Source organism: Sapajus apella, unplaced genomic scaffold (genome assembly GCF_009761245.1).
Source record: "Sapajus apella isolate SASKATOON/1434 unplaced genomic scaffold, GSC_monkey_1.0 scaffold19, whole genome shotgun sequence".
NCBI classification, from domain to species: Eukaryota; Metazoa; Chordata; class Mammalia; order Primates; family Cebidae; genus Sapajus; species Sapajus apella.
The window spans coordinates 26100532-26127791 of record NW_022436959.1 but is presented as its reverse complement, the minus strand read 5'-3'; the positions used below and the strand labels follow the sequence as shown (position 1 = coordinate 26127791).

At 33.1% G+C, this 27260-nt stretch overlaps 1 protein-coding gene across 15 annotated transcripts in view; it reads left to right on the top strand.

The window, feature by feature from the left end:
- PHF14 (PHD finger protein 14) overlaps positions 1-27260 on the top strand; it is a 200824-nt gene that overhangs the window by 106513 nt on the left and 67051 nt on the right. For 9 of the 15 annotated variants that reach the window (XR_004271581.1, XM_032287092.1, XM_032287081.1 and 6 more), the window contains 2 exons: positions 25725-25754; positions 26555-26672. Coding sequence is in view for 12 of the 15 variants with exons in the window: in XM_032287092.1 (XP_032142983.1) it covers positions 25725-25754; positions 26555-26672 (148 nt within the window). In the remaining 3 variants the exon portion in view is untranslated. Of the gene's footprint in view, positions 1-17747; positions 23159-25724; positions 25755-26554; positions 26811-27095; positions 27193-27260 lie in introns of those variants that run through there. The other 6 variants (XM_032287086.1, XM_032287088.1, XR_004271582.1 and 3 more) reach the window with 5 other exon arrangements.

Here is a 27260-nt window from a genome sequence, read left to right as displayed (position 1 = left end):
TTCATCAATTCTCTCCTAGATTGTTGCAATAGCCAACACCTTCTCTAGTTTGAGTACCTCTAGTCTGTATCCAGTTGTTTTACTAAAGCATGAATTTGGTACTATTGTACTTAAATTTGTCCAGAGGCTTCCCATTTCTTGCAAGGTAAATCTAGACTTTATAGCATGGCTTATAAGGCCCTCCAAACTCAGCTTGAGTCTGTCTTTTTTCCTTTCTAAAACTATTCTGTTGCTTTTATGCCATCTTGTCTTTATTATACTTTATGTTATACCTTCTGTCTGAAATAACCTCATCTTTTTCTCCGGGATGAGGGCTTCTCAGTCACTTACAGTTAGTCCATATGTCCTGGTCAGTCTATGATTCTTAGTATATAAGTGCACTAATTTTTAATAATTAAATTAATTTTAGTGTTCCAGGTCCCAAGCCAATGCTTATCACATAATATCACCCGAGTACATAACCAAGTTGAAACAAGAATCTGTGGATTTTAATTAGTGCTACTTATTTAATATTTTAAGAGTTATAATGATCAGCTATTAATGGGATCTTGGCTTAGCTATATTATTTTTATATATAAAACGTTGAAACTTTGGTTCGATTGGAATGGTAGTTTTTGTCATCCTTAATTTTAATATAATTTGTACAGTAATTTAATTCATTGTTTTCATGGCTTTGTTCTACGTGTATGATACATTTTAAATTCTTACTTGAGTTTTATTACCCTTAATTGTCAATCCTCTTGGGTTTCGAAGGATAGTACCTGTTTAATTGAAATCTCTGAGTTATCTTCAGTCTAAAAATATGTATGTACTATTAGTTTTTGCTAATTTTCACTGTTTGGGTAATATCTAGTCAGTTAAATTAGATCTCACTACATCTTAATCCAGTTTTGGGCAGCATAAAAGAAATAAGGGTATACTTTACTTTGTAAAGTGCCTGAGTCCCCTTTTCACTCTATTCTGAAAGAAATTTGTTAACTCCTAACTTAGCTTTCTGGGATGATTTTATGGTAGTAGAAAACCCTGCCCTTCTTTCTTGATCTGGTTTGTTGTTGTTATTGTTGTTTTAGATATAGGTACTATGATATTAGGCCATAATCTTTGGCTTTGCTCAAATGATTGACTTCTAAGGAGTCTTTACCCATGCAATTACCCTTTTTACTGACTATTGATGATTATATTGTGGATTATAACCACAACTATTTATTTGACTCCCAGTGGTCTTCTCACTTAATAATCTCTATGTGACTTCATTTGGCTCTTACTTCATGTATGTGTGTTGCGTGTGTGTGATATACATGGGCACATGTATGAGACTGTCACTCTTTTCTGGCATTGAGTAAACATTTGGAAATATGTAATAATAAAGAAATAATGTAGGAAAATTATTATTTTTAAGAAGTTGAATGGGGGCAAAAAGATTTAAAAATGTATAACTTGAAACTCACCATTAAAAGTTACCCAAGGCAATTATTGTTTATAAAACATAATTTTGCAAGTTCTGATTTGTAGAACAGTCCACTTTGTTTCATTCAGTATAAAATATAACTTTGCAGAGTTATTGTTATTACAGTCCTCCTTCCACATCCATGGGGCATTGGCTCCAGGACCTCTCCTGGATATCAAAACCTGAAGATGCTCAAGTCCCTTCTGTAAAATGTCATCATGTTTGCATATATCCAATGCACATCTTCCTGTATGCTTTAAATTATCTCTAGATACTTATTATACTACCTAATACAGTGTAAATGCTATGTAAATAGTTGTTATACTATATTTCTATTTGTATTATTTTTTATTGTTGTATTGCTATTTTTTATTGGATTTTTTTCCCCCAAATGTTTTCCATCCACGGTTGGTTGAATCCATTGCTGCGGAACCCATATATATGGAGGGCAGACTGTATTAACTTCAGAAGATAATGTGTATTGTTCACATACACACACGCGCGCGTGCGCGCGCACACACACACACACACACACACTCTCTGCACACACTCTGACCTATTTCCCACGTGATAAATTGTCAAATTTTTATACATTAATAACTAATGAAAATAACAGTATTTTTTGGTTTTCAGCCATTCGAAATGTCTTTTATACATTTAATGTATTTCATTTATAATCTTGCCTTTTCATTTTAAGGAAGAATTTCTGTTTTCTTACTGTTTTGATTTTGTTAGTCGCGAACATTTTTTAAAAATCATAATAACCCTCCACCTGGGAATTTATTGTAAGGAAATAGTCAAAGAAAGAAATGCTAATACAAAAAGACGTTTATAGCAATAGTTACAGTAGGAAAATTATCCCCACCAAAAACATGTAACTGCCCAAATAAAAACAACTGAAAACATTGTATAGGAGAGGGTGATATACTATAGCAAATCAGTATTACAAATTATGTAAGTTTTATAGATTTATAGGTTATAAGATACTTACATAGAAATGAAGAAATCTCTTTTATGTCCTAAATATATGCAACTAAATTGTTACATATTAAGTGGCTAGAGATTAGAAGGGAGCAAAAAATGAGCATGGTGTTATTTTAGGATGGTAGGACTCTGAATAAAATAAAAGTCTTTAACAACATTTTAAGTACGTTAATCTCATGAATGTAACATTTAAGTAGAGCTTCATTTTGACCACAGACATATGCAAAGGTTAATTAATTAGATATAAATAACTTTTAGCCAACCACAGCAGATAAAAACCCAAGACAAACCTTTTATCAGGAACAACCACTGAGTAGAGCAACTCATATTCAAATGAAATAAACATCAAATCTCTTCCTCAAAACATTAAAGTTATCAGCTTTTTGTGTATGTAATTTCAACTAGTTATGCATTATACTAAATAAGGTATAAGGATATGTTCACTGAGGCACAAACAATTCATTGACTTTTGTATATTATATCTTTTTAAATTTGCCGAGTATCATTATAAACTAGGCTCTCGTTGTCTGACAGTCTCTTCTTGTTTTCCTAGTCAGCTTGAACTTTCATGCCTGACAACACATTTTTCCATTCTCCTTATGCTTCTGACCCCATCACTTCTCTTCTTCCTTCGTGTTTAACAAATGACTTCAGCTACTTCACATAGGAAACAGAAGTCAGCAGACAGAAATGTGTACTGTTTGCCACCCTTCCCTCTCCTTTCTTGGTGATCCTGTTTTCTTTCTAAAGCTAACCTTTCTGCTAGTCCTCTGGATTCTATCCTACTTTTTTTTTTTTTTTTTTGCCTTTATCATAATATATTTGGTTGGTTGGTTTGTTTTGAGACAGAGTTTCATTCTTGTCGCCCAGACTGGAGTCCAGTGGCACTATCTCAACTCACTGCAACCTCTGCCTCCTAGGTTCAAGCAATTCTCCCACCTCAGCCTCCCTAGTGCCTGGGATTACAGGTGCCTGCCGCCATGCCTGGCTAATTTTTGTATTTTTAGTAGTGATGGGGTTTCTTTATGTTGGCCAGGCTTGTCTCGAACTCCTGACCTCAGGTGATCTGCCTACCACAGCCACACAAAGTGTTGGGATTACAGGCGTGAGCCACTGTACTCGGCCATTACTTTGTTTTTATAAATGTTTTTATACTGGTTAGCAGTCTACTTGTTTCATTTAATTAACATGAAACTGCTTTTAAATGCAATAGCAGCCATTAAAATATTCTTTGAAAGTACGTCACATTTAGAAAAAGAGATAGGTTAGGTAGGTAGGTAGGTAGGTAGGTAGGTAAGTAGAGAGGGAGGGAGATAGATAGATAGATAGATACATTGATAGATAGATGTACAAAATGATACTTTTAAAATACTGCCTTGCTTACCCTGTAGATCTCTAGAGTAAGGAAGAATAGATTTGGAACTAGATTGTCACTCACTGCCTATGATTATTGTTTTTATCACTATGATTTTGGATTACACTAAATTTATTAAATTAAAATTACACAATTTTATTAGTGTAACCCAAATGGTTTACCAGAAATTTTAAAAGATTTATTTAGTGTAACCTGGACTTTTTTCCTTAAAATCCTGTAAAGTTTCAAAAAAAAAAAAAAGTTCTTCTAAAATTTGTTTTCTCGGATGTATTATTATCTGAAAATTAAACTACCAAGTCCAGAATTTATCTCTTCCCAATGCAATTCCTTTTTCATTTATCCATATTGATTATTATAATAATTTTATTTATTAAATACATAAACGATATGGATGTCATTTATCCATATCATTATCATAATATTTAATTTTGTCCAAAGCAAGGGCATGCTCTTATTTAACCAAAATTTGTTTTTGCATCCTACCTTTAGTTCTTTGGTAAAAGCAAGAGAAAAAATTTAGGGACAAAAAAGTGAATAATCCAGTTTTCTCTGCCTTTCATAGATACTATGTTCTTAATTCTTACCGTTTTCCTTTGGATTGTATTTCAACACATCATGGTTTCTCTAAAAGGTGAAATTCAGCTGGGCATGGTGGCTCATACCTGGAATCCCACCACTTAGAGGGAGGCAGACGTGGGAGAACAGCTTGAGCCCTGGAGTTCAAGACTGCCTGAGCAACATAGGGAGACCCCATTCTTCACAAAAAGGGGAAAAAAAAAAAAAAGGACAAAAAAAAAACAAGTAAAAAGTGCAATTCAGAACTCTGGAAACCTTTTTTAATGAGGTACTTAACATATGTCTATATTCTTAAAATACTTAGGCAAATTTGAGAAAAGTATTATGATTAGAAGAGTAAAATATTAGAATGGTTGATAATTGCCTCATGAATATACTATTAAAATTGTGACTTTATGATGTGACTTTAGTGTGGAATTATTCATGCATTCTTTTTTTTTTTTTTTTTTTTTTTTTTTTAAGATGGAGTTTTATTTTTGTTGCCCAGGCTGGAGTGCAAAGGTGTGATCTTGGCTCACCTCAGCCTCTGCCTCCCGGTTTCAAACAGTTCTCCTGCCTCAGCATCCTGAGTAGCTAGGCTTACAGGTATGCAACACCACACCCAGCTAATTTTGTATATTTAATAGAAATGGAGTTTCTCCATGTTGGCCATGCTGGTCTCAAACTCCTGACCTCGGGTGATCTGCCCACCTCAGCCTTCAAAAGGGCTGAGATTACAGTCATGAGCCATCATGCCTGGCCTGTTCATGCATTCTTTATGTTTGTGTCATTTTTTTATACTTAAGATTACGCATGAAGCCATGGACCTTAAGTGTGATTTAATTCATAAATAGGTAACCAGTTGAGCTCTGTGAGAAGTGATTGAGCAAACTACATAAAAGTAATTCTTTAAGTATGTTCTCTATGAATCATAGCAAGAGGAGAAGTTCCACTTTGGTTGAAACTGGTAGGTAATCCCTGTGATTGCCCAGTGAATCAAACTCACAAGATAGCTACACAAGTAAGATAGGCCTACAAAGGACTAAATCAGTGGGATTTAGTCACAAGCAAGTGAAATTATATCAGTCAATAACTTTCCTTATAAGTGACTGAAATCTTCCAGACCCATATTTTTCTTTTTTCAAGTTACTCATTTATGTCAATTATTAAAGAACTGCAAATTTGCCTGATAATATCAAGGACCTTGTTGTGACATGTTCTGTAAATGTAGATCTTTTTTTAAAGAAAAGTTGAGTTTCATATAGAGCATTGAGCACATTGACCGAAGATTTGTTTGACTTTTTCTGAAGCTTGTGACTATAAAGAAATTATGGAATCTAGTTTTTCCTTTTAAAAGTAAGATTCCTGTGTTTGTTTCTTCTCACCAGATTTACTGTTGAATCTATTTAATATTAAAGATACGAAAAGACATTCACTTACTTATACTTTAAATTGTTATGTAGAGAGTCTATAAAGAGACAGAAGAATTCATAGGATCATGGAGTCATTCCTAAAAGGATAAAGGAGAAGTCTTCATATAAACCAAGGTGACAGGTGAATGAATCTTGAAGTGTGAGTAGGTTTTAGGAGATTGAGTTAGGAGGTAGTAAATCCTTCAAGGGAATAAACAGATGGGAATAAAGATACAAGGTGGGCCCATATGAGTCATGTGTGATGTAGGTTTAAGAGAACAGGTAGAATGGGGCCTTGGGTACAAGCTAATGATCTTAAGAGGTCTAATGGAAAAGGAAATCATGTTCTATAGGAATTGAACACCTGAAAGAATTAAGTAGTTGTCCTTGGTTTATTGGAGTCACAGGCCAACTCAGAGAAATTTAATTATTGTGTAGCAGAGCCTAAAGATGAGATTTTAATACTCTGCCATTTTTAAAATTTGTTTTGCTGACCGAAATATCTGTGTATATAAGTAATAATCATCTCTGCATAGTTGTACGTCAACTGATTCACTTTAAAGTTGTGTAATAATTATGATTAGTCTTTTACCCCCTTTGTCTGTTTTGTATTTATTTCTATTCCTTTTCCTTTGTGGTTACTTTCATCCCAGCAGAATTTGCTCTATTTTAAGACAGTGGTCCTTAAACATTAGGGCACATTCGAATCACCTGAAAGTCTTGTTAAAAGGGTTTCTGTTTTAAAATTCTGAAGTGGTGACCAAGAATTTGTATTTCCAGTAGGTTCCCAAGTGACACAGATACTGCTGGTCTGGCAACTAATGACAATCACTGCTTTATGCATAAAGCCCTTTAAGTTAAAGTACTAAGATGGTGGTTTTCAGCTTGGCTAGAGATGCAAAAATATCACCTGTAGAAGGAGTTACAGAAAAATAAGTAAAAACATGCCTGGATCTCATTCTTGAAGATTCCGAATCAGTAGGTGAACAATTTAGAAATGGTACCTCAGAATTTAAGTATCCCCTGCCTTTTTCGCATGTGCCCCACATATAACTCATCTAAACCCAACGAATTGCTTGCTTTTTGAAGTCTCTTTTTGTTGTTGTAATGTGAAGATGTCATGAGACCAAGAGCTCCATTCTTTACTAGCTGAACCTGGTCATTGACTCTTAGAGCCTTTAAGAGGAGATAACAGTTGTCTTTGCCAATATATTATAAAATGTTGAAGCCTAGGTTGCTGAAAAACTCAAAATTATTAAAAGCTCTATATGTAAAATAACAGACCAGTTAAAGGGTGTTTTTCCCCCCAATCGTGACCCTTGAACCAGATTGGCATAGCAACATTCTAGATGCTCTGAAATAGCACTGAAACTATTAGCTCCCTGAGACAGTGATCTCTATTTTCACTGTAGTCAGAAAGTGTGATACAGCCCTGCCAAGCAAAACTAGCTTTCAGGCTTTTGACTCTAAACTTCTCATTTTCCTTATGACTTTCTATTTAATTCATGGGTTATTTAAAAGTGTATTTCATATCAAAATATTGGAAGATTTTCCATGTATATTTTTGTTAATGATTTATAGTTTAATTGCAACTCTAGTATCTCCATCATCCCAGAGTTTGTTCTGTGATTGCTTTGTTTCTTGACAGTGGGTTTTCTTTCTTTTTCATTTTATGTGCCTCTAACTTTTGTTTGAATGTTGTACATCATGAGTTGAATAGAATACTTATGCCTGAAAAGGGCACACCTGTTCTTTTTCAAGGCTTTTAGTGTGGAGGAGTTGAGTCAATTTAATCTGGAGTTGAGCTAGACTTATATTTTCGTGTTGCTTTGCTTACCTCAGGGTACCACAAGGCTGCAGATTTCTTTACTCTTGCCTATGTGAGGTTGTAATGCCAGAGTGCTTTTTGGCATTTGTACTCCCCTGTTAAATTTCACCTTTCTCTGTATGCCTGTGCTACTGAAGAAGCCCCATTCCACTATCTTTCCTCTTACTTAGCAATAGACTGCAGTCACGTGTACTCAGTGCTTGCTGGTCTGGTGGTATTAGCCAAGGGTGTTCTTAGTTTTCCTCATTCAAACTCAGCCTTCAGCCTCCAGAGAATGACAACTGTGGTTCTTGAGTTAGGCATTTTTCAGTGTTCCTGGCCCTTTTTCCTGTGGCAGCCTTATTCTGGCTTTCATCTTTGGCAAATCTTGTTAGAGAGTTCCCTTCTGACTGTCATGGGTAGGATGCCTTTAAAGGATATAGGTGTAGTATACTGGGCCCAGAAATGTTTCCTGTCACTCCTCTAGGAGTAGAGGATTTTTTTTCCTCTTATATATTTTTTCTGTTCACAGTGAGATTGCTCTGTGCCCTGTGTGGCAACAAGGTTTACAGCCTTTCTTTTAATGACATAATGGCTTTTATTCCTAAAGGAGAAGGGTCTGGGTGAGACTTTGAGTCTTTCCCACCGTAGTGGCTCCTCCCTTCTCCAGGTCTATACCACTGGCCAGTGAATGCTCTTTCTAATCGCCCACCTTGTCTGAATCTTTTTCTTGAGTACCTGGTGGAAGTGTCTGTTAGTTTACTATGACTGTTGGAACAGATTACCACAAATTTGGTAGCTTAAAACAACACAAAATTTTTTCATAATTCTGGAAGACGTAAGTCCAAAACCAGTTTCAGTTGGTCAAGGTGTCAGCAAGGCTGGTTTCTTCTAGAGTGTTCGAGGGTAGAACCGATATTCATGCTTTTTCTAGCATCGGAGGTGTTGTGTACTCCTTGGTTCATGATCCCTTCCTTGCATCACTCCAACCTCTTGCAGCTATATAGTCATGTCTATTTATCTCTCTGATTCTGACTCCTATTTTTCTCTTATAAGTACTCTCTCCTGTGAGTATATCAGGCACACTGGATAATAGAGAATAATCCCCTCATCTCAAAATCCTTAATCATATTTGCAAAATCCCTTTTACCATACAAGGTAATGTAATCATAGGTTCAGGACATTAGAACATGGACTCTTGGGGATTGTTATTCAACCTACAACAAGGTTCATGGGAAAAAGTTTGTGAGTGAAGGTAACCATCCCCGGGGGCTGTGGCTCCCAAGGCTCCTGTACTCTGATGTTAGCCAACATTTGATCTTGAGCAAACCTTTAAAATTCATAACTGAATTATTCTTATTCACTTGTATAGTGCTGAGCATCTCTTCCTCTCATGCTCTGCCACAGGTGATGCAGAGCTTGGATCCATCTCTCTTTTATGGCACCTATCTTTCCTTGGATTTCAGGCCACTTGGTTGGCCTGGGACCTCAGCTCTCTGATGGCTTCAGAAGTTACAGTTGTGTAGTTTATCTTGTTTTTTTCTTGTTTGGATAGAAGCATTGTTATTTCCAGTTGTTTTTGTTTTTCCATTCTAGCCAGAAGCTGGATAAAGAAACTTCAGAAAATCTACTGAGCCTGAGGGAACACAAGTCAACTGCCAGTAATCACTATTTTCAGCTTTATAGTAATAGCAGTAGTAGTAAAGTAGAAAAAATTATAGTGATAAGAGTAGTTGTACTTGAACTCAAAGTGAAGATAAGCGTTTATACTAAGCACTTACCACAACCATATGCCAAACATTGTTTTAATTATTTTATATACTTATTTAATCCTTAAACTCTATGAGGTGGTTACTGTTTTTATTTACATTTATAAATGAGACAACTGAGGCATGTGGAGATTAAGTCATTTTCTTAAGGTGTCAGGCTGATACTAAGAGCTGGGATTTTTGTCTAGGGACTACTCCACAATCTGTACTCTTAAACATGAGGCTGTGCTGCTTCTCAAAAAATAATTTGCTCTAAGGATATGATGGCTCATTATTCTGTAGTTAATTCAATTTCCTCTGTGAACTTTTTGCTGAAATATTTCCCCGTTTTTTTCAGAGTCAGGGGCATTTCATTTAATCCTATATCCCTAGAAGTGGATGGAAATTAAGATCAGTTTTTCGTAACCTGGGTTTCCTGGGAGAATTAATTCCTAATACTCTCAGGCATCCATTGAATATAATGAATAAATGCGTTTTCAGTGCATCTTAAATTGTATTTGTTATCTACTAAATTGGGAGAAGTGAAAAAAATTGTCAAATAATTTTCTATTTTCTGTGTTTCAAATGAGGCATTCCTGTAATAACCTGCAAATGATAATCCCTATATAATGTAAATATAAAGCATCATCCTGGACATCTCAACTGGAGTTTGAGATAAAACCTCACCTTGGGTCTGTAGATTTTTTTTTTACCCTACTCTCATCACCTTTGAAATTGGAGACTGATCTTTTACTAGTTGTTCTTTAGTCAGGGGATATATCTCTGCCTGTATATAGAAGGGTAGCTTTGGGGCTATACCCTGAAATCATAACTTGGAATTCTGTTTCAAAGTGCTGTGATGTTTAGCCCACTGAGAATCCCAAGAGATTTATATCTTGGTCAGAATGCTAACTTTTAAAGGTGTATTTTAAATAAGGAATAAAGAGGTCTTCCTTAATTACATGGTCTTCCCAGTCATGCAAAGTTCATTGTGCTTTTATTCTTTTTCAGTGTCTGAGTGTATGCCTGCATGGATATTTGCATGTAAACTTCAACGAGGATTAAAACCATTTAGGGCCATCCGTGTATTTCATAAAGAAGATCATCCTGCATAATTAGCCCTTCTTAGTAACTATCATCAAATATATTTTCACTTCAGGATATTCTTAACCTAAAGCTTTTTTATGCTCATATGGACCTGACAGTTTCACTTACAGGAGAAAGAGAATTTTGTAAAGATCATCCTGCATAATTACTCCTCACCAGTAACTATCATCAAATATACTTGTGCTTTAGGATATTCTTACCCTAACGTTTTTGAATGCTCATGTGGACCTCAGAGCTCCACTTATAGGAGAAAGGTAACTGGATACCATTTCCCAGTTCATTTACAGGTATTTCATATTGTATATTGTTTTAGCCTGGGACAGAGCCCAGCACCCTTTAACACTTTATTAAAAGCTCTATTTGGTTGTTGCCAACTATAAAGCAGATTCGAAAAAAAAAAAAAAGGAAAAGATAAAGCAGATTTGAAGGGTGTCTTTTTTTTTTTTTTTTTTTTTTGAGACAGTCTTGCTCTGTCACCCAGGCTAGAGTGCAATGGCACGATCAGGGCTCACTGCAAACCACCTCCCAGGCCCGGGTTCAAGCCATTCTCCTGCCTCAGCCTTCTGAATAGCTACGATTACAAGCACCTGCCACCATTCCCGGCTAATTTTTGTATTTTTAGTAGAGACGGAGTTTCACCATTTTGGCCAGACTGGTCTGATCCACCCACCTTAGCCTCCCAAAATGCTGGGATTAGAGGAATGAGCCACTGCGCCCAGCTGAAAAGTGGATTTTTAAGAATTGTTTGGATATATGGGGCTTTTACAGTCATTCAAAAAGAACTCAAGATAATCTTCCCACAGGATAGTCATGGTGATTAATAAGGAACTACACAGGAAGTAAAGTTGTTTCTTGAGTTTTCTAATTTCTGCTGGTGTTTTCATCAAAAGATTTTTCTGGAATTTTGACTTATCACTATACTTATAGTTGGCGGTGGGTTGGGGAGGGAAACCTCATCTTCAGATGATTTCAGCCAATTCAGTAGATTTAATCTTAGTACCTGTTTACTTCATTGATTTTGCCCCAACGATAGTAGACTAGAAATTTTTTAATGTGGTTTATTCATATTGCTACAATGGAGAATTATTATGACACCTAAAATAGGTAATATTTTATCAATAAAAGCTAGTGTTGATAGATTTAAGATGACTAATCTGTCATAGGTATTGATATCAGAATCTCCTCAGTTTTCTAAATCATGACCAGAGATAACCATTAGACATAGTAGTAGGCCTTTATTATTTGAAATCACAATTTAATTTCTTTGTGAATTAGGATTCAAGGGTAGGAGAAATTTGAGATACTCAGCTATTCAAAAATTTGCCTAGCGTTTGAACTTCATCAGCAGTATCCCCATCATGTTATTATGCAGCTATTGTTTGAATACTTTCCCTTACCACAGTTAATGCTAGAGGCAGAGTTCAGGCTAGTTCAATCCTCATCTGAAAGTTTGCCTTCACTTCCCATTCTCAGAGTTCATTGTCTAACTCAGCAACTTGTTTAACATCATTGTACTGCATGCAAATCAGTCAAGTGCACACACTCCCAAATCTTGTTTGTTCCTTCTTCTATTCTATCTTCTCCTTCATCTATCTCTAGCTCTGAGCTGTCAAACTGCCCATGGTCGGAATATGAAGACTTCAACATTTAAATTTAATGGAAGGGTGTGTGTGTGTGTGTGTGTGTGTGTGTGTGGGAGGAAGTGTATCTGAATCTATGTATTACTTGATTTTTTTCTGTAAATCTAAAATATTCATTTAAAGAAGTCTTTTTTAAAAAGTTAAAGGACTGTGAGTAGAAAATTTTTTATTTTAGAAGTTTTTGTTCATTATAAAAATTTATATACAAAAATATAAAAAGTAAGTTTAAATCACCTATAATCTTACAGTATATCAATGTATTTACTTCAAAAATTTTTAAAGATTCAGTTGAACACATTTAAACTTTATATACAAAAATATAAAAAGTAAGTTTAAATCACCTGTAGTCTTATAGTATCTCAATGTATTTACTTCAGTTCAAAAATTTTTAATGATTCTGTTCAAAACGTTTTTTAAAATTTAGCCTTGGATATAATTTGAAGGCTGAAAATATCAGAATATTTTGGGAACGGTTTTCTATTATGACATTTCTTGGCCCATTTTCTTCTTTTCTCATTCCTGTGGCTCCCCTGAGACCTTTTACAGTATCCGGCCTCTATTTTCTGCCATGTTATTTTGTTCACCTTAGCTTCTTTGCTGTTTTTTCTTGCCTTCTTTCTCTGTTTCTCACTTGTGATTATCTCTCCCTGGGATCCCACTTTATATGCCTTGCCTCTCCTCATTTTTATTGCTAGTGTATAACTGGGTTCTGCAGCTCTACTATGTCTCACTTCCTCCAACCTTGTGGCTTGTTCTCTCGCCTGATAAAATGGCCAGAACTTGAACTCCTGTCCTTGTGGAAAGTCCACCATTGTCCTCACTAATATCCAGAGCAGGGCATGTGTTCTCTTTCTTCTTTATTCCCCACAGCACCCTACTGCTCTTTTTTTTTTTTCTTCCACACTTTATTATACCTTAAGAAGCAAACTTCTGAAGGAGATATAATTAAAGGTACCACAGGTGTCCTAGCTTGTCATTATTGTTTTATCATTTTCATTAACAAAGCAGATTACAGTGTAGCCCTAATTTGCATTATAGTTGTTACAAGACACTGCACATTGTCCTGAAGAAACGCCATGATTTCCAAGATGCCAGGTCACTCTTCCACCCAGTGAATGTTGAGCTCACCAGCAGGTGCAGGGCAACTTGTATTCCAATGGTGTGCCAGAAATAGTGCGTTGCAAGATCAGCCTGGATTATGTGGACACAATTTTGAGGCAATCTCCATTATACATTTGGTAGAAGTAAAACTGCCTGAATTAATTTTACTAGTAGTGTATTAGTGTTGTTATATTATGAAGACATACTATATTTCATTACTCTGCTTAGCTCACAGAAGAATAAAGAATTTGGGCCAAAATTATAACCAGATGATGGGCAATTTTCTAAGCAAAAGAAAGTAAGTGCTGAGGTTAACAAAGATGTAGTAATTCTCTTCACATGGCCTTGTACTGTTTTGTGAACTGCATAATTAAAAATCCTGAGCTTAACAAAAATCTTTATAAATCAACTCATCAAAACAAGCATTTGGCCAATAAGGATTTAATTTCACACCAATAAAACTTCAGACTTTAGATTTATTTAGGGCTGTTGGCATATGTTCATAGAATATTTAGTTTACTCTAAAAGATGACAAGACAGCCCCCTCTCAGTGAGCCCCTGGCCTAAATATATTTGCTTTATTTATATAGCAAGAGGATAACATCAAACATGGAAGCTTTCAATTTGTGGCACTGAATGATGATCTACACAGGGCATCCTTCAAAGGCTACAATTAAGGATCCACCTAACTTTTCTGCAATACAAGCCCGATTGAGATCTTCTGGTCCATTTGCATTCTCTAAATACTGTTATTCCAAGGCTGTCTTAGATGTTTGCTGGACAATTTAGGTTAACAGAGGCTTTATACACAGATCAGTCTAAGATTGAAAATTAAATGCCTTGCATTCTTGTTCATAAAAGTTACTTGGCCATCTCTGTCACTAAGAATGTTTCCTTTTTGCTTTAGACCTGGCTTTATAAAAAGCAGTGATCAGTGATTTAAAATAAATATCTTTAGACTTAAATTGATGCTTCATTGTATGTCATGAAGATATTAGATTCTAAGGAAAGAATTAGAAAATTGTTAATTTTATGCTATAACTTTTAAAAGTTCTTTTCAAAAATGCTTTTCTATTAGTAAAAATTGGGGAAGAGAAGTTTAGTTTTCAAAATATTCATTTTTGGATAATGAGTGTAGCCCAGCTGACACTGAATTTTTCTTATTAAGGAAGTATTCTGAAAAAATTTAAATTAAAAGATGTTTACTTGGTATATTTTTTCTATAATTAAGTTGATTTGCTGATTTTGTTAGACATGTAGAATGGCTAACCTGCCTAACATGTTTAATATTTATTGTATCACATTCTTTGATGTTAAAATCTGTATTAGAACATCAGACCTTTAAGTGCCTTTGTATTATTCATAAATATTTTTGGTTTATGTTACTAATGTTTGGATTTTTAAATTTCAAAAAAAAAGTTTTTAATAGATGTAGTATATCCAAGTAATTTGTATTTAAAGAAAACAGAAGCCTGAATGTCATATCTATTACATAGTGAAGTGTGGTATTTATGGGGTACACAATTTTTGAGTGATAAACATTATAATTTCAAGCACCTATAACAGTGAAATATTTCTCGTTTTATGCATTTGTTTCTGTAAGATTTGTTTTTGCAGTTTTAACTTATCTTCCATTGCAATGTGTTAATATTGTTAAATTATACAAGGGAAGGATTATATATTACATACATACTTAATCATTTGGAAAGACTGAGACTCTCACCACAGTTCCGCTATTGACTAGATGAATGACCTTGAATCAAGTTACCTCTAAGGTCATTGTCTTTAACGTGGAGGCACTAACTTTATTTTTTCTCAAATTATATAAATGAGATTTCAAAACAAATATACAGTTTCAAAAAAAAATCATAAAGTCTGTAATCTCACCATTCATCTAACACTTGATTTATCTGCCTAGACTCACTACTAAGCAGCAGGGAACGAGCTTTGTCAGGGATAGAGCTGTGACCCCTTTTCTCCCTCTTGGCAGGAATTATTGGCAATTGACTATTGACAATTTCTTTAAGTGAACTGTTGATGTCTTTACTTAAAAATTTCAACCCCATGGAGTCATACAAAACAAGTATAATCCAACTACTAGTTGAGAAGCCAGCTATATTGTTTTCGATTTTTCTTTTATTTTTAAATTAAGTATTCTGTTTCATCTGTTACTTTTTTTATAGCAAGGTTTTTATTTGTATTGATTTTAAATTTTTTGGACATATGAAATAGACATTTGAAATAGACATAATGAAACGAGGTGAAATGAATTTGAAAATAAGACTGGATACAAATTTCGAAATTTGATAGATTTCCCCAGCGAAATGTTATTTTAAAGTCGTTTTGGCCTGGGAATTATAGTAATGATAATGTTAGATGCTTACTGTGTCCCAGGCTATGTTTTCTGATCTTTGGCTCTATTATCACATTCAGTTCTTACAACAATCCTATGAGGTATAAATATTTCCATTTTAGAAGTGAGGTAATGGGTAAATAGACACTAAGCAACATGAAATAGAAATTGAACCAATTATATATTTAAATTACATAATGTAAATTAAGCTGTGTATTAGAATATAATTTCTTTCCTTCCTGTACTACCATAGTGTATTATATAATCTACTGGCCTTCACGTTAGTTGCCAAGATTTGTTGAGGGCTTATATGCCAGTCAGTGTGCTAGTGCTTTCCACATTTTATCTCATTTAATCCTCACAACTGCATAAAATAGATAATGATTTCATTACTATTTTATAGGTGAGGAAAATGAGAAGAATTACTTACCCAAGATTATACAACTGGAAAATGGTGGAATTGGAATTTGAGTCTAGGCAGTCTTAACCATACAGTTCGTGCTCTAATCATTAGGCATACTGCCTCACTGCACTACACTGCTTTAGCATACTTGACTTTGTTGGGGCAAGAGAAGTAGATACTTCCTCTTGACAGGTAATTCCAACTATATAAGATATAAAATATATGGATAGTTACTGGTGTGTGCATCAGTGAAGCCCTTAGAAAATAATTTTTTTTTCTGCAATAATTTGCTTACTAGCTGCATATGAAATAAATACAAAGCCCAAACTTGATCTTTGATTTGAAATACTGTGCAGTGTTTTGTCCTGGGAAGATAAGAGCCAAGACAAGTCATGCTACTTACTCTAGTTTTAAGGGAAATTTGGAATATTAAATGAAATTTAGGATATTTAGGGATATTAGCAATAGCTCTTTAGTTTTTATCAAACTTGACTTAACAATTTGTATTTAATTGGGGTTTAAAGCAGATTTCCATGATATCTAATGTGTCTATATTCAGATGCATTTCAAAGTCAAATATAAATGTGTATTTTCAGTTGTCTTTTCCTCTCCATTATTTGTGCATGTAATTTAGAGTTAATTGTATTACTATTATAAATGATATGGTTGCTTCCTCTTGCATTATACTTTTCCAGTAGTAAACTACAGACAAAACACTTCTCAGAATATCAGATTCAGAATGTGCTCAAAAGCTCTTCACTTAGAGACTAAAGCACTGAAAAAAGTTAGCATGTGTGACCTTACTATTTAACAAGCAAATTCAACTCTATTATTTCTTATATGTTAATAAATACATTATTTCTTTGAAAGCTATGTTTCACATTTGTATTCTTTTTTTGGGGAGCGGGTTACAATTTTGTTTTTACTTTCTTTGGAGGTTATTCAATTTGGCATGATGGCTGTCCTCAGTAACGCCTTATTTGTCTGTGTGCCACTTTTCACTTTCTTTTTGTCAATGGAACCTGGAAGCATTAAACACATCTCTCTAATTGTTAATATTAAAAAAAATGAACTTTTTCTGTGATGTGTGACTACTTGGCATTTTTACCTCATCTTCACAGATCTAAATGTTTGAAGGAAAGGATTAATTTTTATGTTTACCCCAGTCAAAAAGTTTTACTTCTAATCACCAAAATTTGTCTTCTGAAAATAAAGACACAAAGGTAACAAATAATTGTAACCTAACATATTTCTAAATAGCCTTTTTAAAAGAAAGTCAGCATAGGCACAAAGGATAACAATTATTTGAAAATTTCCTCCTTGAGACTCTGTATTTGAGTATAACCATCACTGACACATACTGATTAGATGTGCTTGTTTTCAGCACAATTGCATGCTTTCTCAAGCAATGTCAAATTGCCATATTTGATGGAAAAATAGCAAATTGCAATTTTTAAAATACATTTATTGATCAAATGTTTCCTTTTATAAATATAAGTGCTTCATCATTTTAATATATATATATATATATATATATATATATATTTTGCTTTAGAAATATAGCTTTATTTTGACAACCCCAAATAATAATAATACAAGAGGAGGCAACTCAGTGTTTCAAATGATAAAAATAGCTCAGTTTTAACCAATAGAAACCTACACAAGATCATGGCATTTTAGGGTATCTGTCTCTTTGGACCAGATCATATGTTATTTGAATCTACTGTGGTTTGTTAGTATGTTTCATAAGACATAGTGCAGAGCTGCTATGATCTTTAAATGTTAATGTTCTTTTCTTATCACTTTACTGTGTAGATACCCTTCATGAGACCCAACTCTGCCACAGCTCATCCACGGAGGCAATCCCGGAAACCTCTTTTATAAGTGTGATTTTAAAAATGTGGATTAAACTCTCAATAGAGTACATAAAGTAAAGGAGAACAGCTATCTTGTCCTTTCTATAAGCTTATCACTGCAAAAAGTTGCCTTTTGCTTGTCAGGTTTGGATAGCATATAATTGATTGGTTTGTTACTTGGACTAACAAGGCAATAGATTTGCCTATGTGGATTTTTTTTTCCTATTTTTCTTCTTTTTTTGCACTAATCAGAAACATTTGATATGTGCATTGTTGAAAAAAACTGGATACATGTCTTATCAGAATTGTCCTATAAAGTAATGTCTTTCCCTCTTGCTTCTTTGGCAAATGATGATGCACAGTGTTTGGACGTACTCAAGAGTTACTAAAGCCTGTGGGACTTAATAAATACAATATGCTACTCCCTGTTGTTGAACAATACAAGTAACAAACAAGAAAGACAATGTATTCCATTAATCTGCTATTCTGTTTCCTTCAACTTAATACATAGATTCATATATGAAGTGCTGCATTGTAAAACAACTATAGACTCTTATATTGGACGTTATTTCTATTTATAGTATTCAGCAAAAGTGAAAGACTTGTGAAACATATGACATTCTATTTTTGACTTATTAGTCCTAGTGTGAAATCATTAATAATATTAGCATGAAATTTTTACAATTTCAGAGTTTAAGCTCATGAATAAAAATACATCTGTATTGATCTCTAGATATTTTCTAGTAATCCCCAAATATATTCAGTCCTTATTGTTTTAATATAAACTTTCTGTGTTCAGTATAATTTTATTTTTCTCAACCTTAAATATGAACTTAGGAAATAAGGAGGGAGATACAAAGATTATTGACTATACAACCTACCAGCCGAAAGAAAGATCTTCATCAACATCAGTATCTTTCCAGAGGTATACTGAATTAAATTTGATCTTCAAGCTTTAATGATCCAGTTTTAAGTCAACGGCAGAAATATGTTGAATATTTCATCACTCAATCTTGAACTGACTTAGAGACTCTTTGCTGAAATTGAAATGCACATATACATGTAAATTGTCAACATGTAATTTGGAATTTTCTGATTAATAAATGTGGTTTTGGACATATTTTTGGGTACAGTGACAGTGGAAAATAGTTTAAACTTTAGGAATAGAATAGGTGATGTTAATTATCAAAAGCAATTGTAATTGTAAAGCAGCTGTAATCCAGTAATCTCTAGTTACAGTGAGGAACCCTATGATTGGATGAAATGTTTGATAAAAATAAAATGTGTATGTAATTACATATAAACAGATTATGAACTTACCGAAGGATCTCCTAACATTGGGGGAGAAATATTCATACTCTTTAGCAAAACAAGTAGCCTTTTTTTTTTAAAGAATAAGATGGGACTAGTTATCACTATATAAGCTGAAGGAAATGTTGGTAATTATTACTTTTGCTGGACTCTGGCTGATTTTAAGCGAAACAACAGATTGCCATTTTCTAAGTGAAATATACTAATATATTAGACCATGGCCCTTTTTAAATATTTAGTGAGAAATTACTAGCAGTTGCTTTATTTTAGGTTTTTTGAGAAATTGTTAGGCCTTGTTTTGGTATCACTGTTAATCAAAATCCTTTTCACTTTGATTCTAATTAGAATACTGTATTATTCTCCATCTTGCGTTTTTGGTGGTGGTGGATATACTACTCCTCGTTTGATGCTAGTGCTAGTCTTAAGAATCTTTGTCACATGTTTTACATAAAAATTGCAAAATTCATAAGATACAGACCCTGCAAAAAGTAAGTTGAAATAAGAGAACTTTTGAAGTAACTAGAATAGAGTGCTTTCTCCTAATAATCTCTTAAATGTGCTCATAGCCACAGTATAAAATTATTCCCTGTCCATAATTGGTCCAACTGCTATAAGGAGAAAATTGATATGTGCTTAAGAAAATATGTACTAAGTGATTCATATTTCATAGTCGAACATAAGAGAAAAAGACACATCAGTAAATGATGGTTGTTTATCACACAGTAGGGAAAGGAAGAAACATTAACATACCAGGAAGGAAATGAATGTCTCTGAAATACAAGAAGAATGACAATAGTAAGTAATGGTTCTCAAACTTTGTGCATCAGAATCACAGGAAAATTTGTTAAAACACAGGAGACTACCCTGTCCTCTCCTCATCCTCCTTCCACCCACATTATTCCCTCCTCATTCTCCCTGAGTTTCTGATTTAGTAGAAAATTTGCAGTTCTAGCAAATTCCCAGGTGATGGTGATGCTGCTGGCTTGGAACAGCATATTAAGAACCATTTTTAGGTAGTATTTTTTTTTTTAAATCATTGTGTTGTGCTCAACATTGATTGACAAAGGAATGTGCTTTTTAAATCTCCCTAAAAGGGCCCTTAGATTTCCTCTAGATTCCTCTAATTTATTCTAGAAATTGGTAATTCCATCTTCAACATGTGCATTTTTTTTATTTTACAAATTTAAATAAATGTTTGTTTTACACTGACTATGAAAACAACAGTATTTTAGATACAGAAAGAAATCAATAAACATAGCCTGTGTTCACAATTCACTAATCCTTTTGTTATAAAGACTTGAAATTAAGATTATGTTTGAACATGAAAACAAAACTTAGCCTTTATCTGAAGTTTAGAAATTATATTTATGCATTTTTTACAGATCATTGTCATTCATTGTTGCTTGAGTGTTCATCCGATTTTATATTTATGATGTTAAAAATAGACTGCTGACCAATAAATAATAAAAATATTTACACTCTATCCTATTTCCCTGTATTCACATCCTATTACTTAATGAAAACCACTGTTTTTAAACAACCTACCACTATTTTACTTGATTCTCAATATGAGAATATTTTATGAATATTTCACTAAAATCTATTCAAGGAATTCAAAAGGACTCTCCTGCAGAGCAGAATATTTACATTATTATTTTTTTTTACATTTTAACATGGCAATTGAAACTTGTTTGAGAGACTCAACTTGGAACTTCATGACATATGAAGGCAGAATCATTTTTCTACCTGTCTGAATGAGCACTTTGTAAGTTTACATAAAATTAAGGATTATGATTTCTAAGATAGGTATACTTTGCAAATGTTTCTCTATAAAAATGGAAGCCTCTTTCTCATAGTGCTCACTGTAAGGCTTTCTGTAGGCCTGCTGATAAGATTCACTGCTGTTCAGGTACATAAGATGTAATGAAATTGGAGGCACATGCTGGGCTTTGTAAATAAAATGAGATTGACCCCCAGCAATTATCTCATTTATCTGATTTACATTGTAAAATCAGGATCTACGCTATTGATTAGAACATAATTAGTTAATTATGAACAAGGAAATACAAAGTTACTTGGAGCTTGAGCACAGCAGGTTGTACTGCTGAAAAATTTCCAAGGGCATGAGCAGATGGAGATCAGTTTATTAAAGAACAAAGCAGACGTGTTTCAGGTATGGAAATGTCTAATCCTTCTCTCATGCTGTGGAGAGGCACTTGACCTTATTGGATATTTTTATATGAATTGTTTTGTCTCATCTTTCATTTTTTTGTTTCCCATTTAATCTTGTAATCTGGCTGCTGCAGACATAACTGAACTGATCCCACTCTTGAAGTGACTATTAAATATAGATTTGGATTCCAATACGTTTCCAATTTTTTAAAATTAATTTTATGTGTACTTTTATGTGTAAATAATATTTTTGTCTATCTTACTACTCATTCATTTATTATTGACTGATAGAGAAATCTATAGTGGTATTAATGAAATAGGTTCAATTCCTGCACATTAGTCTATTTGTGAAACAAAAGACGTTTTCTAATTATTTTGTATAGAAACTGCTCATGTAGGTAATTTGCCCTAAAATTGTTGTAAATTACAAGGAATAATATATTGTACTTATTGATACTAAATGTTATTCAATATCGGTAGAATGCAGAATTTTGTGCAAGCTTGTATTATTTGTAAAGTGATTTAACTCACTGAACACAATTTGTATTTTCTCCATCTATTAAGATGTTTAATTGAAATAATTGGCCACTATTCAATGAAATAATCACTACCTGTTAATAGATTTGCATAGATGTTTGAGATGTTAGTGAGATTTTTATTTAAGTAATGATAATATTCAAGACTAATATTCTTGAACGTTCTTGTGTGGAATTTTTACACAGAAGTGAAAAAGTTGGAAAATTCAAAACACTAATTATCTGAATAATTTTTTTTAAGGGGACAGACATCATAGTCTATATTTTCAGAGTCCATTTATTGTTTTGCTTTATGTAAGCTTAAGGCGCTATAAGTAAAATGTTCCATTGGCATGAAAAATAGTGTGATTATCACAATCAACTTGATCACAAAAGTGTATTCCCTTGTTCAAGCCTATGTTATGAATTTTGCTTCTTTCTCAAGTTTAGCTTATAAGTGGCTATAAATTATTTGCATAGGAGGTGCACTTAATTTTTTCAGTTAGGTTTTAAAAAGTAGTTTTAGTTGACTCCTTTAATGCAATTATCCATTAGAAATTAGAGATGTTAAAGAAACCCTTTGGAACGCTGACTTTAGGCCTGTCTCTTAGGCATAAGAAGAAATAAATCAGCTGCTGCTTTTTACTTGTTTGCATATTCTCAGTAGTCAGGTAAACACCTGACTTAATTGCTTGTTATATGGATCATAGCACATATAAAGATAAATTGCTTTTCCCTCTTCTTTGTTTAGGGTGCTATTCTTAATCATGTACTAAGTAAGTATTTACATACATATAGACTATGTTTATTTGGTCACTGTATTTTAATTAATGTGTAAAAGACCATATATAAAGCTACTTGTTATTTACATCTATATTCGTTATTAATCTGATGCCTAGGAAGTTGCATTTAGTAAGAATCTAATTAATCAGGTTTGCCTTTATCTTATAATTGGGATTACTTTATGCTCTGTAGTGTAATTGTGTACAGTGTTTACTAGAGGCTTAAATGATACTTCTTTAAGCATCCAGTTTTCATTTTATTAAAAAATCTTAGTGTTTGTTTACAGGTTAGTTTTATATTCTCTTTTAATATTTTAAGACATTGCTTTCCTATTTAATAATGTGCTATTGGCATAATAGTCTGTTTTTATGACATAGACGTTTGTGTTATTTAATAAAGTATATTGTCTTATATCACTATACTTTTGTGGGTCAGTGATTGCTTTTGCAAACGTTTTTTAAAAACATTTTATTCACTGTTTATTTTGATAAGTTGACTATGTCCTATATTATGTGCTGCATGTCTTTCCAAGTTTGTGTAAGAAATAAAGGTAGAAACCTTAAATAAAATTGGTCAATAACTACTTTAACTCCATTGCAGCTTATAGATGCTTATGAGTTTTTGGTTTTTGAGTTTTTTAAATAGTCTAAATTTGCAACATAGCCAGAGTTTGTTGGGTGACAGAATTTGATAAAGATTACAAAGTGTTATGTGTGCATGAAATTAATAAGCTGCTATTTTGGCCATCCACATTGTTCTTTGATTTCTTGGGTTCTTAATAGTATCTCTTACATTTGTCTGTAGTTTATTCTCGCAAGTTCTGCTAGAGTTCACTTGTGTTTATCAGGATGTTTCTGTGCTTAGCACATAAAGCTATAGATTGTTTCAATTCAATATTCTAACGTAGAAGCAGCCAGATTTTTTCACATTGAAATAATTTGAGACCTCTTTACAAAGAACTTGTATTTGTATATTTATTTATCAACAAAACTATTGACTTCAAGATTGGCTCTTTTTTTCCCTCTTTTTTGGATTTTGGCAGTTCCTAAGCATACTAACTACTTCTTTTTGCTACTTAGTCTTGAAGCTGCAGCTTTTATTTACTGTTGAGTGAGCTAGAAGTTCAGAGAACTTCCCTATTATCCCTAATTCTGACAAGCAAATCCTTTTTCCTTTGGAATGCATCACAAATACATGAGAGTTGCACATGTCGACTAAGTAATTCTGAATGGTATCACTAATGAAGGACCCAGACAGCAAGGATTAGGTCATTTCTAAATAGCATATATTTGTTACTGTCTTCTGATAACTTTCTGTTACTCTTTTCACTAGTTCTTGAGCTGAAAGATAATTTGATTTTACAAGTAGTTGAAATCAGCAACAGATTGGAACTGTATCAGTGCAGCAAACTTGTTCTTAGTTTATCAGCTGGACTTTCATAGCTATAGAAACAAGAATTATTTATGTACATTAAGGTGATAAATAATGAATTGTAATTCATGTTCATCATACTTGCCTCAAGTTATACACTAGAAATCATAATTTGAAAATTATTATGACACAGTTATAAAGAAAACATGCAGTAATTAGGTAGTAAATTGATATGAACTAGGAAGATGTTAATAATTCATCAAGAACTTTGATTATTAGCAATCTGAACTATATGGCATACTACCCAAAAACCTAAAGTTAAGGAAAAAAGACTATAGTTAACAAACAAAATTGAGCCCATTAGTAGAAATTCTCATTTTCATGTATGTCTACTGTCCATTTACATAGCCTCAATAAGCTTTAGTATTCTGGTTTCTGAATCCATAACAGACTGTTTTTGGGGAATTTATGCTTAACCAAACACACTAACAATATCAGGAAGCAGTGGCTGATAGTTTTCAAGCAATTGAAGACCCTGAAAATCTATGAAAATTGAATATAAGAATTTAAATAGATCAGCAGACTACTGGTCTACATACCAAGGACAAAAGGCTGACATACTGTTAGACGTGTAGCAGCATATGTTATTCTTACTGATGACCTGAGGTGACAAATACAAATTATATTAAATATGTTTGTTTGTTTAAATAAGCAATGTGATTAGTTTTAAACTTCTTATCAAATATGATTAAAACACAGGTTTTTATGTATGAAGGAGTACACTTTCAGTTATTTACAAGTCTCAATCTTCTCATGAACTCAGGAATACTTTGAAGATTTGTATATCCATATGTTTAATTGAAATTTTGGCTAATGAAAGGTAAATATATTGTATTGAGAAAAAAAGAGCATAAAATTATGTGGGCTTGCCAGTTAGTCCCTTGATGTCACATTTGAAGTTAGCTTATATTACTTGTTATTCTTACTTAATGCCAGAACAACAGATATTTGAACATTTAAATTGCTTTTAAATATATTTTTAGTTATGTGTTAAGGTCATAGTAAGTAAAGTACTGTTGGTCCTATTTGACTTTATCTGTTCCTGTAGCTAGAACTGTCATAGTAAGCATTTTTTAAAGTCTTGAGTCTAAAAAGTTTTTGGAAAAGTACTTAAGCTTATTTTATTCATAAGGAGAAAGTTGTAGAGGAAGAAATACATAAACTTAGGGCATTCAATTGCATTTTAAACTTCTTTATACCTGAATAACATAGCTAAGTTGCTTAACTTTTCTGAAACTCTCAGTCCCAAAAGGAGTTTTTGGGAGACTGAATTTTTGTAGCATCATATGAATTTCTACTAAAAAATGTAGATTTACATTCCCTTGTATTATGACGGTTTCTCTAAGTTAATTGTTTCTCATTGTGTGTTGTTTATGTAAGAAGAGCTTCTGCCTCTTTTTTCCTAAAAGGTTATTGAATAGTAATTTTCAACTTTGAGTAATACATGTTCTATAAATTTTTCTGCTTGGTTTCTTAATCGTAGATTTCTTGACATTTGAAGTTTTAAATTGGTGAAAGATTAATAAAGAAAATCTGACAGATTGGTTGAGAAAGTGTTATTGTTTAATTTTTTTAAAAAAGTAGTGTGAAATGAGGAATGCAATCCCTTTTATAAGGTGTATACTTTTTGTTATTTGTTGTTAAATTTTGGTCTTGTTATTCCAACTGATGCAAAATTCTTTTTACAAAGCACTGAAATAATACAGATTTTTCTTCATTGTCAGCAGGATGAGATTGTCTGAAACGAAGAATAGGTATGGTAGTTTTCTTAGATTTTGTACATCATAGGTGACAAATATACCATCAAAACATTTATTAAGTTTTTACATTTACTAGGAAGTACTTTGTAAAACCAAATGGTCTGAAGAAAGTGACAGGTAAATTTGAGAGAGTAAAACTAAATTATTGGGGTAGTTTCTTACCTCTTTGTATATTTAAATGTTCTGTGATTTAACATGTAAAGGTTATTTTTATTTGCTATAGATTTTGTTAGCATGCTGTAAATGTTAGAAAATTCATTTACAATCTACTTTAACTGGGAAAAAGAGAAAAATCAGGTGCAAATTGCATAGCATTGATTGCAACCTAGTGTAGCCTAGTAGAATTTCTGAGTATTACAATTTTTTAAATAATCAAAATGTATATTACTGGATTCATTTCCTTGAATTACATGTGTATCTTATTAAATATTTTAAAACTATTTAATGGGCAAATGATTAATTCTTTAAGTTCACAATTGAAATTGTTGCAGTTGTTTTGAATACATATGATAATATACATTCATTAATATGCTCTTAATAGTTCTGCTATCAAAGTGCTCTAAATATTTGTTTCATTTGTTGATTTTATTGTTTTTGTATTTTGTTTTTGCTAAAACATTTATTTCAGGTTTAGTTTGCCTTTATCGTAATCATTAATTTGATGATCTTGTGAGCCAAGGATAAAATTAACAATGTCGAAGTTGAAATATACAATAGTTTGTCTTTTTGTCTTTGAAGTAGATGGTTTATATGTTATTTAGATACACCTACCTATAAATCTGTTTACCCTACAGGTGTGATGAATGCAGACTCTGCTACCATTTTGGCTGTTTGGATCCTCCTTTGAAAAAGTCCCCTAAACAAACAGGTTATGGATGGATATGTCAGGAGTGTGATTCTTCATCTTCCAAGGTAAGGGGAGGAGTCTGTAAGAAAAGGAATTGTTTCCCTTCTTTTTGATAGCATTTCCATGTCACACAATCAGCTTCTTAACTTTAAAGATAATTGGATTATGAAGGACCAACATTTCAACCAATATACCTTAAGAATATATGGCTATGGGCCGGGCACTGTGGCTCACACCTGTAATCCTAGCACTTTGGGAGGCTGAGGTGGGTGGATCACCTGAGGTCAGGAGTTCAATACCAGCCTGGCCATCATGGTGAAACCCCACCTTTAAAAAAAAAAAATATATATATATATATATTTGCATATATATATATATATATATTGACATATATATATTTATATATATATATTTTTTTACATATATATATTTATATATATATATATATTTACATATATATTTGTATATATATATATATATACACACACATATGGCTATGGTGATTTTCTTGCCGTGGTGAAATGCCATCCCTACTAAAGGTACAAAAAGTCAGCCCGGTATGGTGGTGCATCCCTATAAGCCTAGCTACCTGTGAGGCTGAGGCAGGAGAATCACTTGAATCTGGGAGGCAGAGGTTGCTGTGAGCCAAGATC